Below are 12,906 nucleotides of genomic sequence, written 5' to 3'. Positions count from 1 at the left end.
TACTCTCTGCTAGTAAGAGCATACCTCCAATATCAGGTCTGAGCTTGTTGTCATAACCTTTGAGAAGTCCATTTAAAATAGATGTTACATCATTATCATGAAATTTGCGCGTGAGTAGCCACGTTTTATTAGAAGGAGCATCCTCATAGTCCTCATCTTCTTTTTGTAAAGAACTGTAACAAAAATGAAAAATCAAAAAAAAAATTAGACTTTGATGTAATTTGATTTACAAAGGTGAAAATGCATTGTAATAATTAAGTCAGAATATGCATGCTTCTGCTTACATTTTTTTTTACAAACCATTGGCTTCGAATATCTCTAAAAAAACTTCAGCATCAATGATCCTGTTCACTCACTCCTATCACTACAATTGTTGTAGCATAAAATAAAAAAATGCTACATTCTTTGGCATTTAAAATTGTCGAGTTTACCTTGTTGTGGGAAAAACTATGGTACCTCTTTCAGATTGAATGGATGGTGGGGTCTTTGGATAAAGAAATTTGTGTCACTAAATTTTTTGAGGTGTGGGAATTTTACATTGCCACTCTACCCCTGAAAATTAAACAAAAAATTACCTCCACCTTCGAAAAAACTACATGGTATGCATATATATATATATATATATATATATATATATATATATTTATATTTATGCCTGCTTGATAATGATCCCCCAGTACTATGTTCAGCAAGACTTTGAGATTTGCATGAGAATTATTTTTTTTCCTCCGCTAAAATGTGGCTATACTATATAGATAAACTCAAATGCATCCGTTGGACACCTTTCTGCTTCTTTTATCAGCATATATTGTGTCATGATATGGTTTTTAGTCACTTTGTTGATAAATGCATATGGATAAAGTCAGTCACTCATAAACAATAGGACATCTACTGACACTTTCTTGGTGTAAGAAAGTGTATATAAATATTTTTTCCTTTTTTTTTTCTCTTTTTCTTCTTTTGTTGGTGAAATTTCTGGGTCTGCAGCATTTTCATAGTTATTGGAAAATCGTATTTTAAAATGTGGCATTTGTTTAACCCAGCAAAACTCATACACTACAGTATTATTCTTCTGTTGCTTTCTATATTTATATATATATATATATATATATATATATATATATATATATATACACACTTTCTAACACCAAGAAAGTGTCAGTAGATGTCCTATTGTTTATGAGTGACTGACTTTATCCATATGCATATATCAACAAAGTGACTAAAAACCATATCATGACACAATATATGTTGATAAAAGAGGCAGAAAGGTGTCCAACGGATGCATTTGAGGGGGTAAATGTAACATTTACATTTTTGTAAAGAATGTAAAAAGCAAGAGAGCAAAAAAGAGCTATGTTCCTATAAATACCATAGGCCCCTTAGATCAATACAGATAATCCTATCATACAGAAAGAATGAACTTATGCTGTACTTTGACTACCACCTCTCATACTTTCTAATTTGTGAAAACACTTTCCAAAGCAGGATTTTTGCATTCATTAGTTAAGAAATGGGGAAAACCAGTGAAAGTCCAAAAAGAGGTAGATAGTAACAGAAGACAAATAATACCCTTGTTATAAAAATAATACCATTCAAATAATACCATTCATTATGTATGCATAAACAATAATATCCCATTGGAAGAACTGACCCTTTACTGACAGATACCCTTAACTGAGTTTTTTTCACCTGATTTATCCTTTTGGAATGTTTTCCCTTTCTTTTAAAAAAAAAAATGACATATAAGAGGGAAATATTTAGTGGAAGGAAGAACAGGGAGAGGTGGGAGGAAGAAGGCACGGAGTAATGAAAGAGAGATGTGGACAGTGAAGCAGCCAATGTAAGGAATTCTTTGTAAAGTATTAGTGTAACAGGCTACTGGCAAAGGGCCTTACCTACTGAACTTTTGCCAGTAAGTAAATACCTACTTAAAGCTGTGGCTGTACACTGTGTGAACCAGAGTTACTAACCATTTCCAAGGGAGTTGCATGACAAAGTGATTACTGTGAAAGCCAAGTTACCTGGCTCCGAAACCATAGAAGGGGGTACAAGGAGGGTACTAAGAAAGAGTACACCAAATCAAATGTCCTAAATCCCAATCAAAACCCCTTGTGCACATAACTGTATTCATACCCATATCCCCAGAACAAAGTTCACTAAGGTAGAACCTTAGAAGATAAGGTAAAAATTACGTACAACAGGCAGACAGGCAGAAAAACACAAACTAGCCCAATTGAGATAAATACAAACCCAAAGCTGATGGAGTGGAACCTCTAACTGAAAAGGTAGTGAGCTTGTGGAGGCAAGTAAGGCAATAGAAAAGAAAAAAATATCTGAATTCATTGACAGGACCATCCAGTCACATGGCCAAAGAAAGTATGTTGTATAAAAAAAAGTCCAATGAGTATGTTAAGAATTTGGAAGAGGGCGTGGTTCTGCAGTAATGAGGGAACTGAGATAAACAGCATCCTGCAAAAAGGCATCAATTGTCAAAAATCTGAAAAGGCCAACTTGGTCTGTATAACGTCATAAAAAGTAAGTGGTTGCTGATTTACAAAAAATTAAGTGGAAGGGGGAACTCCTCAGATAGGTTAGATCAGATGTTTCTACTTCTAGGTCTTTATCTTTAACAGCTACCTTGGCTATATACTGTTTACCCTCAAGGAAAGCTACTTGATGAACAGTTTGCTGGATCATGTTGGTACACCCATGATGGTCTGTCAACTCCAGTCTTGGAGGACTTTAAAAAAACACTGCACCCAGGACCCCTGTGCTATCCCTAACCCTGTCTGATCCTCTTTTGTTTACTATTAATAGGAAAATTTAGACAGGTGCCCATCCAGGAAGTAAGTACATTGAAGCTCTTGAATATTACAGGTACATATGTGCCGACACTGAAAAAAGGAGCAGATATATAGTTATCTGGAGGAGCTTGATATGTGATAATAACATCTTTACTAGCTAAGTATTTTACACTCTAGACTCATTTTATTATGTTCCAAAAATGTAACAATTTGCATATTATCAAATGACACATGCAATGCAGTCATTTTGCTATTGATTCATTTCCTTTTTTTGAGCGTAATTATTTTAGAAAAAGTAGGCTATAAATGTATCCTATGGTAGCTGCAGTGAATACTTCTTTTACCCATCTTCTGTTTTGTGGTATGCATAGCAGCATACTTCTCATTGGCATGTAGCACTGTTAGCTCCTGCCAAAGAAAATAGAAGTGGGTGCTCTCAGCATTTGCGTAGGTGTAGATGTTTCAGTCACTGCAATTCAATGGTTGTTAGTTAGGATGACATAATTATTAGTTGATTGCTCATGCCTTGATTCAAGCTGTGGACTCCCTGAAAAGGAAATTTGAAAAAAAAAAGCTTATCTGAAAAATTAATAACCAACTGGTTGTAAAATGGAGATCATACAGGACTGGAAGCAACCAATCGAGAAAACCAGAATACCACACATGCCAGCTGTTTATTTTTTATCACTAGGGATTTGACAGCTTAGAATTAGATATTGTGCAATTATTATTAGTTTAATGTTCCTCAATTTGCATTGCATACACCAGTATAAAAATATGAGACAAATAAAAATGATCAACTTTGAGGTAAGGCAACATAACTTTTGAATGGTTAAAAAAGAAAGGAGAACAAATGGTACAAAGTGGGTAAACTTACAGAGAGTTATGCTAGAAGATGCCATTTTTGATATTAAAAAAAATATAGCCTAAATGTATATGGTAAAATACCTTTCTTTTTATGTTCATTTAGTGGCAGAATACTATTTTTAATAAAAATTGTATTTAATTTTTTAATTTGCAGTTGGCCTATCAATAATAATTCTTCACACCTGACAGCGAAGTGAGTGTATTGTTCATTAGAGTCTGGCTTAAAGTGTACCCGAACCCAATAAAGTGAAAAATTAAATATATTCCAGTTTACTAGCCCTTAGTTGTGGTGGTGCCATCAGTTTTATTCTTCTGGCTTTTTGCCAAGAGAAGCTTTTATTAGGCAAGTAACAAATTCTTTTAAATGGGTACATGAGATTGGATTTGTATAGACAGCCATGATGACTATATATCACTGTGCATAAGTAAGAATAAATAAAGGTTGCTCACAGACTGCACAAAAGTATGGTAAGTAACGGGTACCCAAACATAATGTGTTACATCCCCCTCATTTTGCAGCGTTTAAAGCACCTGGGAGAGAACATAGGTTTGCATTAGGCTGTAGTAAAATACCAATGGGAGAGGAAGGACTTGATAAGAGTTATTCCAAGTGTATACATTTCTAGAACTTTTAGGAAGGGTAAGCCAGATATCATCATATTCTTCTGAAGAAATGTATTTTTTTAATTCTTGTTCCCAACAAAAAAAAAAAAGGGATAGAGTTGGAAATATTCAATAAAACTGTATAAAGATTAAGAGGCATATAGTAAGAAGATAGCACCTTTTGTGAAAGGACAAGTTCTGCAGAAAAAAAATATCTTTATGTTTCAATTTAAATAAATTATTACAGAGGATGATGCCACTTTATAAATAATATATGTATTACATATTATTTTTAGCAATAATAACAAAAGTTTGCACATTTGAATGGGCCAAGAAATAAATTTGCTTGTTTTTGCAGAGAAGTTTAGGAGGGGGTAATCCAGGTAATACCCAGGAGAGGTGGTATAATATGCACAGGTAAGTCATCTTATTTGCGTGAATGCTGCCAAACGCTGCCTATAAAATGTGAGTATGATCTCAGGATGTTAAAAGAGTTCATAACTGTTTATTAATAGAAGTTATGCTGGCATTATTCAAAGGATCATACGTGGGAGTAACTGTAATGCCCAGGAAAGGAGGAAGTTACCAAAGTAAGGGTAGTGTAGCTGTAGGTTTGCCCGTATACTGAGGGTAAAAGACACATTTAGAATGTTGAATTTTGTAGGGCTGACATGGAAAAATTGAGGTGGAAATCTAGAGAGGAGTACAAGTAATTACAAGGTATTGAGTCAGCAAGTGAGGATTTAAATTTATACATCTACTTTACTTTTTCAATAGGTTATAGAAAATGTGCATGTTTTTACTATTGTAGTATTTTATTACATTTTTTATTTTTTACAAACAAATGATTGAACTGCCAATTTTAGCTCCAGCATGGAATAATAATAATAAAGCATAGTAAAGTTTAGCTTTCACACTTACTGAGCTGAACCTCTGATTTCTTTATCCCATCAGGACAGTTAAAGCTCAGTGGGTTCTAATGCACTCTGTTGTGAAAATAGGAATATATCATTTACTTTTCTTTATGTGTGATTGCAACTGAGCTGAGGATCAGTGTTGAGATATTTTAATATTTTGATAATAAAACTATTAATTTAACCTGCCAGAGCAAAGACAATCAGGTAGTTTAAGTGAACATTTTACTGCATAATAAATGTTAGTACTGCTTTTTAGCAGAGGAAAGAGAAAATGAGCTGATTTGTATTAAAGACTTATGTCTGCTTCATGGCTGTTGGAAGGTTGAGTTTAAAGTCATACACTTTTAACAATGTATCATGTGGGTAACTATGCAATGCAGTATTTAAGCAAAAAGTTAAGACAATCTCAGTAAACTGCAAACTTTAAAGTGAGCTTGTCAGTGGAGAAATTCTAGAACTTACACAGCTGACTTGTGTATAAAGGTGCAATTCTGCCCCCCCCCCCCCCCCCATCCTCTTGAGTCTGTCCTGTCCTGGCGTGTCTTATGGCTTAATTATGGCTTCATTGTTTTATTTATAAGTGCCTGTAATGGGTCTCACTGTACCATCCTGGGCTGGCTCTTTAAAATGATTTACAAAACTGAAATCTTAACGGCATTTGTTCGCTCGCGGAGACTTTCCTGTATTATATTGAGCAGTGAGTTGTTCAGGTGATCCAATTTTATATTTTTTCTTTTCCTATATGATTTATGCCATTGTGTAGGTGTTTTACATGTTGCGTACTTTATCCCCTTGTTTGTTTGTTGTTATTACATGAAAAATCATTCTCAAAAAAATTCTATTGACAAAAAAAGTGCAATTCTGGGTCTTTATACTACTTGATTGCATAGCAGAAGAAATAATAGTAAACATAAAAGCTCACATACTTTTTATTGTAACCGGTTCAATATAATTTATTAAATATGAATTGTATTTACTTATGTTTTTGAACATATGATTTGTTTACTCTTACAATACTTTCCCTACATTGGGTATTCTCATAATAGATTAACTGATTTTTGTAATGTAAGGTTCTAAAAGGAATCCTAAGTCTCTGGTAGCAAACAAGTCACATGGGAAACAGCCATGTGAACCGGTGTTATAAGTTCCAATACAGGTAGTCCCCGGGTTACATATGGGATAAGGACTGTAGGTTTGTTCTTACATTGAATTTGTATGTAAGTCGGAACAGGTACATTCTTTTAATAAATGCAATTAGGACAGATGTTTGTCTTAACATATTATTAGGCAGCCTGATGTCAGTTACTGTATAAAATCCTCACTGGGAGTTAATCACAAACAAAGCAAAAAAAAAAAAATGGAGCCTAGACATTCATTAACTTCTGGAGCAAGCTGTGCTTTGATATGCAAAAAGAAACAACTGCAGAGTTTGTCTTGGTCATTAGGAGTTACGAGAGGCTGCAGAAAGAACTCCCCACCCACAACCTCAGCTGTGTTTGACAAAAGATTGATTCTGCGAGTCATGCTAGTTGCCCCTCTCCCCTTTAAGCCTCCATCCTGCACAAAACCAGCAGGGAAGCACCGTTCATATCTAGGAGGTGTCTGTATGTCAGATGTCCTTAACTCGGGGACTACCTGTACATTGTTTATTATGTCCTATGTCACTTAGCAGAATGCATAATTTTATCTATTTATGTCAGCCTATGTGGCTGATTTCTAAAAATAAATGAGATGTGGTGATATGCCCAATAAAATTAACCAGTTTCTATGTTTGTTTTGAAATTCTAATTAGCCTAAATTAAGTAAATAGTCTAATTACTATGGTTTTGCTTAAGTTTTTTTTAATATCAACTGAATGAGAGCTATTTATTTCCTATATACTGTTACTTCTTTCTTTATCAGGTAACAAAACCATTTTTTATAGTAAGGCAAATTTAGATTTTTTTAAAAAAAATATAGAATATGTGTTTATATGCTAGCCATTAAGTGGAGCTTTAAACCTGCTCAGTTCTAAATATCATTGCAGGGTGCAAAGGAAGTAACTAACTAGCCAGCTGGGTCACCCAGCTATATTTAATAAATCAGGTTTACTGTGACTGTCTAGACCAGGCATGTCCAAAGTCCGGTCTGGGGTCCAAATGTTGCCCGTGTTCAGATTTCCGTCCCACAGTCATAAAATCCATATTATGCGGCCCGCCAGCACAGCACAGTAAAAAAAACATGCGTACAAAAAAGCTATTTTGTAGTTCATTTGAGTTTATCAATTGCCTTGCAATTATCAGCCCGCTACTTGGCAGGTATAATCAGCACAGGGAATCCCCTACATCATTTCAGTGGGCGTAAGCTGTGCAGGACCCGCACGGACCACGCTCACTCAGAATGAGCTCTGAATGTAGCCCCCACTGACACCGGACTCCGTGCACAGGTAATCCTTCACGTCACCCTGGTGGACATATGCTGTGCGGAATCTGCATAGACCACGCCCACACTAACACTGAGTATGTGCTAAATGGTCGGCCCCCACACATTTTCACCTCACCAAATCTGGCCCTCTTTGCAAAAAGTTTGGACAACCCTGGTCTAGACCACTATATTGTGTGATTCCCACCGATCAGGTATATATATATATATATATATATATATATATATATATATATAAAATTAAAGAAGTATGGTCATTTAAAGGCAAGGGGCTAAAGAAATAAAGAACAGTTTACTAAAGCAGATTCTCATGACATGTGACCATGTGAGGAACAACCTATCTGAGGTCTACAATAGAAACTGTTTAGAATCTGACAACATGTAGCCTTGGACTACAATAGTCCAAGACTGGCAATTCAGAAAAGCCATGCAAGATTAAGGTGAGGATATAAACTGAAGCCAGACACTCAGCAGGTAAACTGTGTGCAATATAATTACATTATAAGTATTTTAGTTAAAGATCCGATAAACCTTACATTGATGCCAGCATGAAAAATGATGTGCTCAACATTTTCAAATGTATTTAAAAAAAATTCAACAAACTGGAAACATGAGAGAGCTAATTCTTTTATCAGAAACATAATTATTGGCAAAATTGATATGTGTAAGTAAGGATACTATCTGCATGGAGTTTGCAGGTTCTCCCTGTGTTTGCGTTGGGTTTCCTCCCAAATCCCAAAAACATGCAGTTAGGTTAATTGGCTTCCACCCAGAATTGACCTTAGGCTGTGGTAATGACATATGACTATGGTAGGGACATTATAATGTGAGCTCCTTTGACTTTTGGACTTTGACTATGGACTTTGTACAGAGCTGCGTAATATGTTAGTGCTAAATAAATACTATAGAATAATAATAATAATTTTCCATTTTTTAAGTTGCAAAAGAGAACATAAATGTTGTTACTGGAAACTATCTTTTATAATCGTTTCCAGTAACAGAAAAAAACAAAAACACATTGTTTTTGAATAAAAGGAGGCCTAGGGGTCAGGCAGGAGGAAAGGACAAGCAGGAGATACCCAGCTGTGTTCTCCATTTAAGAAATTACAGCAGTCATCCCCTCAGTCATTTGACTATCACACCACCAATTTAAGGTCCTGACTAGAAGGATAACAGGTAGTTTCCATGGTGTTATATTTAGATTTTGTTTCCTCTTACTACTAATAGATAAGACAGTAAAAGACATATATAAATTGCTATAAAAACACAATAGGGAACAGTTTTAGAACATACAGTATATACAAATCAAAATATGTAATATGTTTGGAAGCAATGCTGAAAAAAATCATAATAAATGGTGGTTTCTTTTACCAAATATGCAAAATTTGTCTCAGAACACACTGAGGGTCTAGCTGTTTTACCTGTAACTAAAGCATGTAGTACTTTTACGCATGTTTTGGCTATAAATACTTCGATGGCAGACTGCAATGTCAGTACACAAACTATACAACAGTCTCTGTAGTCTCGGACAATACAGTCAGTTTCTAGAAGCAGAAGATGATCTGGACCAGCCTAGGGCATTTTTTGAAGCCCACTTAGGTTCCAGCAACAGCCTATATACATTGGCAAGGAGATGCCGAGTGCCAGAACACTATGTGTGCCTCAGCGCCATGCACTTGAATGAAATAGCACTGTCTGTCCTCCATCTGTTATCAAAGAAAATCACTTTGACAGAGAAATAATTGCAGGAATATATATTCAGGTTTATTAGTCATTTAAACACCAAGTAATAGGGATATTTTGATAATGGATGATTATTATTACTACTACTTCTATCAGTCAGTAGGAAGCCCTATTGCTGTTGACATGGACACCAGTGAAATGGTGGTAGTGGCAGAGAGGGTTGAGATTTTTGCCTCTGTACTGAGCTGAGCAATACTTACCACATCTGTTGCAGAGAGTTGTTTTCAGAGGCTTAACCCTGTTTTATGAATTATTAAAATGCATCCAGTCATCATATTGTGACTTGTTGTGGCTCTCCTACCATAGACTACGTAGTATACATTTCCTATGTAGCTGTAACACACTTCAGAGAAAGCTACTGTACATATGTTCTCACACAAACTATGAAACAAGAAATGTAGAAGAAGTGTAAAAGAAGAAAGAAAATAGGCTAAAATCTGTCAGGTACAATTTTCAATGCATTTTTTTAACCTTTTTAAACTAGCAAACAGAAGGTATCGTTTTTGAAGAAAAATAATGGTGTAACACTGTATTATTGCCTTACTGTGTGGGATATAATTAGGTAAGTGAATTTATGAATGCATATAATTAAAGTAATTTTTCCCAGCAACCTAATAAGCCATCAATGAGATATTTATAACCCTGGCACATTTAAGTGTTTCTTTATTTATATATAACACAGCTCATGTTTCTATAAGGAAAGCCAAAACTGGAAATGTATTGGTTTTATAAGGACATGGGATTAGGATAAATACAAATTTCATTCATAGCAAATACGATGTAATGCTTTATGTGCATTATGGAACATAAAGAAGCTGCTACTGTAAATTCAAACAATAATATTTGTGGCTGTTTTCTCAAAGTTAATACACTCTAATAATTTTTGATTGCAAGATTAAACCTGCCTGGGATCTTCCTGTTATATACTGATCTACAAAAGCTGCTTACATTCTGTCCAACTGAAATCCAACTTTTATGTATAATAAAATCTGTCTTTGTTTCTTGTTTCCCTATATTTTAGCAAACAGTAAAATATACCACCAGTTATGTCAACTGCTTATATAGTGTGTATAAAAAGTATTCACACACTCAGCAGTTTTTTGGTTATATGACTTTGTATAACAGTGGGTTTATCAGCAGAAATATTCTCTCTCAGAGTCTATGTCAGAGTGATAACAGATCTCAGCAAAGTGATTTGAATCAATTAAAAAAAGGAACTACAATTAGGATTGTGTAATTACAACCCTTTTTAGTTGATATGTTGTAGATGCACTTTTGACAGCAATTGCAACCTTGGATATAAGTAAACAAATCTCTTCACCAGCTTTATAGATTTGAATACTGATTTTGTTTTCTACAGCTCCATTAAGATGTGATGAGATTGCCTTTGGATAAGGCCTTTTCAAGCCCAGTCACAAAGTATCTATTAGAATATTTAGATTTACATTGTTGATTGTAAACAATTTTTATGTATAATGCTCAGGCTTTTTCATGACTAGGGCAGTTCAGATCTTCGTCCCATTTTTCTTACACTTTCCCTAAAAAAAACCCAACATACCAACCATTCCTTCCCTTCCCTTTTAAACCCCCCAAAAACACACCGACACCTTATTGGACTGGCATAAGAAACCACAATAAATAACCATAAATATAACCAGTGTTCAAATATTATACATTAACAATTGAACATAAATTAACATATACAAATTACATACTATTAACATACAAATTAACATATAAATGTCCAACAACCAGCTTCAAACTTAAACAACTAGGCTGCAAGCCTAGGAAAGGAAAAGTCCGCACCAACCAAGTATACTTTCCATTTATATCACACCAGCCCCTAGCCACCCAGCACTGCCTCAGAGTCCCACACCATACCACCTTTAAATAGGCACCCTACCACTGGGTTGCCCTTACAAAATTGCCATTAGGACTTTTCCCCTACTAAAACTCAACTGCCCCCCTTATCTTCAAACAGGGTGGGTGGGAAATTTTCTTCCTGCAAAAAACTGTCCCTAACTTCTGACCAACCTCCTATATAATCCCTCTATTCCCCGCCCTCTTCATTTCTGACCCAATCCCTCTCTAACTCCACCCCCACCTCTTAACTTAGGCTGATAGGAATATTTTTATAATATTTACCTATATTTTTTTGCATTCATTGCATCCTCACTGGTCATAAAGGGCCTTCTCCAGAAAAACATATCCACAGCATAATGTTGCCATCATCAAGCTTTACAGTGGGTACTGTATGTGTGTAATTTTGATTACACCAAACATGGAGCCTAATGGCCCATTACAAACTTCATTTGAATCCATAAGACCAATTTTATTTCTACAAGCTGATCACAAGTTTCTCCACAGGCCTTCTGGGAAAACTGTAGACAAGATGTCATGGGAAAAGTTGCTTTCTCTTTATTCCACCATAAAGCTGAAAAAGTACCTAGGCATCAGATGCCATGTGCATACTCTCACCAATATGAGCCACTGAGGCTTATAACTCCTTCAGATTTATGAAATGTCATTGTTTTAATATTGTGACCTTTTAGTCACCTTTCACAAAGTTGTCTAAAATGTTCTTTTGTTACAGATAACCTTTACCTAATGTAGCAAACTCATAAGTATAAAGCTACGTACACACTTCCAATTATTATCGTTGGTAAACGAACGACGAACGATCCTGCACGATATCTGCGAACGATCGTATAGCACTGATCCTGTACATACATATAACGACACGATCGTTCGCAGATATTGTACACACGATAGATGCGATCGTTTGAACGATACAGGAAGTGATGTGCACCACAGGAAGTGAGCGTTCACCGCTCATGCTCAGACCATGGACGATCAATGAACGACCGTACACACGATAGATGGTCAACGATCGTCGTCCAATCCGATCCGCCGGTCCGGTCGTTCATTTCCAACGACTATCCTCGTTCGTCGGCGTCGTTGGTTACTTTTTTTACGAACGATTTTTGCCCAATCGATCGTTCGTCATTCGTTCGTCGTTCATTTCCAACGATAAAAATTGGAAGTGTGTACGCAGCTTAAGACTGGGTTTGGACGTGCTTTCAAGATTTTATTATCAGTTTTACCTGGAAAAGGGTATAAAGGGCTTAGATAAGGCTGTAAGTAAGTGTGGTGCTGCACATTCGCAGCTCAGACAGAAAGACTGTGCAAAAGCCTGTAAATCGGGAGAAGGTCCCCACAATTTAGGTCTGTTGTACAAGTAACTCAAGAGTAAGAGAGAAAGCCAGGAGGCCCAATTTGCCTTATGGCAATTATATAGATCCCGTGAGAGAAAAACTTGGATATTTATGTTCTGTGCATTTTCATGGCTTATTTTGGCATTGCCGATTTGTTGTGTGCCAAATTTATTTCAAATATACCTGCTTTTTGTCATACCCTCAAAAAACCCTCCTGTGCAATTCTAAATGCTGTCATTCTCTCACACTATGTTGCACATACTTCCTGCTGTTAAATCTTCTGCAGCCCACTTCAACTCACACTGTCTTTTATCATACACTTCTCCACACATA

General features: G+C 35.7%; 1 protein-coding gene across 2 annotated transcripts in view; it reads right to left on the bottom strand.

Moving 5' to 3' along the window:
• The window catches only part of GABRG2 (gamma-aminobutyric acid type A receptor subunit gamma2), a 77,787-nt gene that overhangs the window by 36,632 nt on the left and 28,249 nt on the right, over positions 1–12,906 (bottom strand). For both annotated transcript variants that reach the window (XM_072400719.1, XM_072400720.1), the window contains exon 2: positions 25–173. In XM_072400719.1, coding sequence (XP_072256820.1) covers positions 25–173 — 149 coding nt within the window. The remainder of the gene's footprint in view (positions 1–24; positions 174–12,906) is intronic.

This window comes from Pyxicephalus adspersus, chromosome 2 (assembly GCF_032062135.1).
Source record: "Pyxicephalus adspersus chromosome 2, UCB_Pads_2.0, whole genome shotgun sequence".
Classification (NCBI taxonomy): Eukaryota; Metazoa; Chordata; class Amphibia; order Anura; family Pyxicephalidae; genus Pyxicephalus; species Pyxicephalus adspersus.
This window is presented reverse-complemented; position numbering and strand designations above follow the sequence as displayed.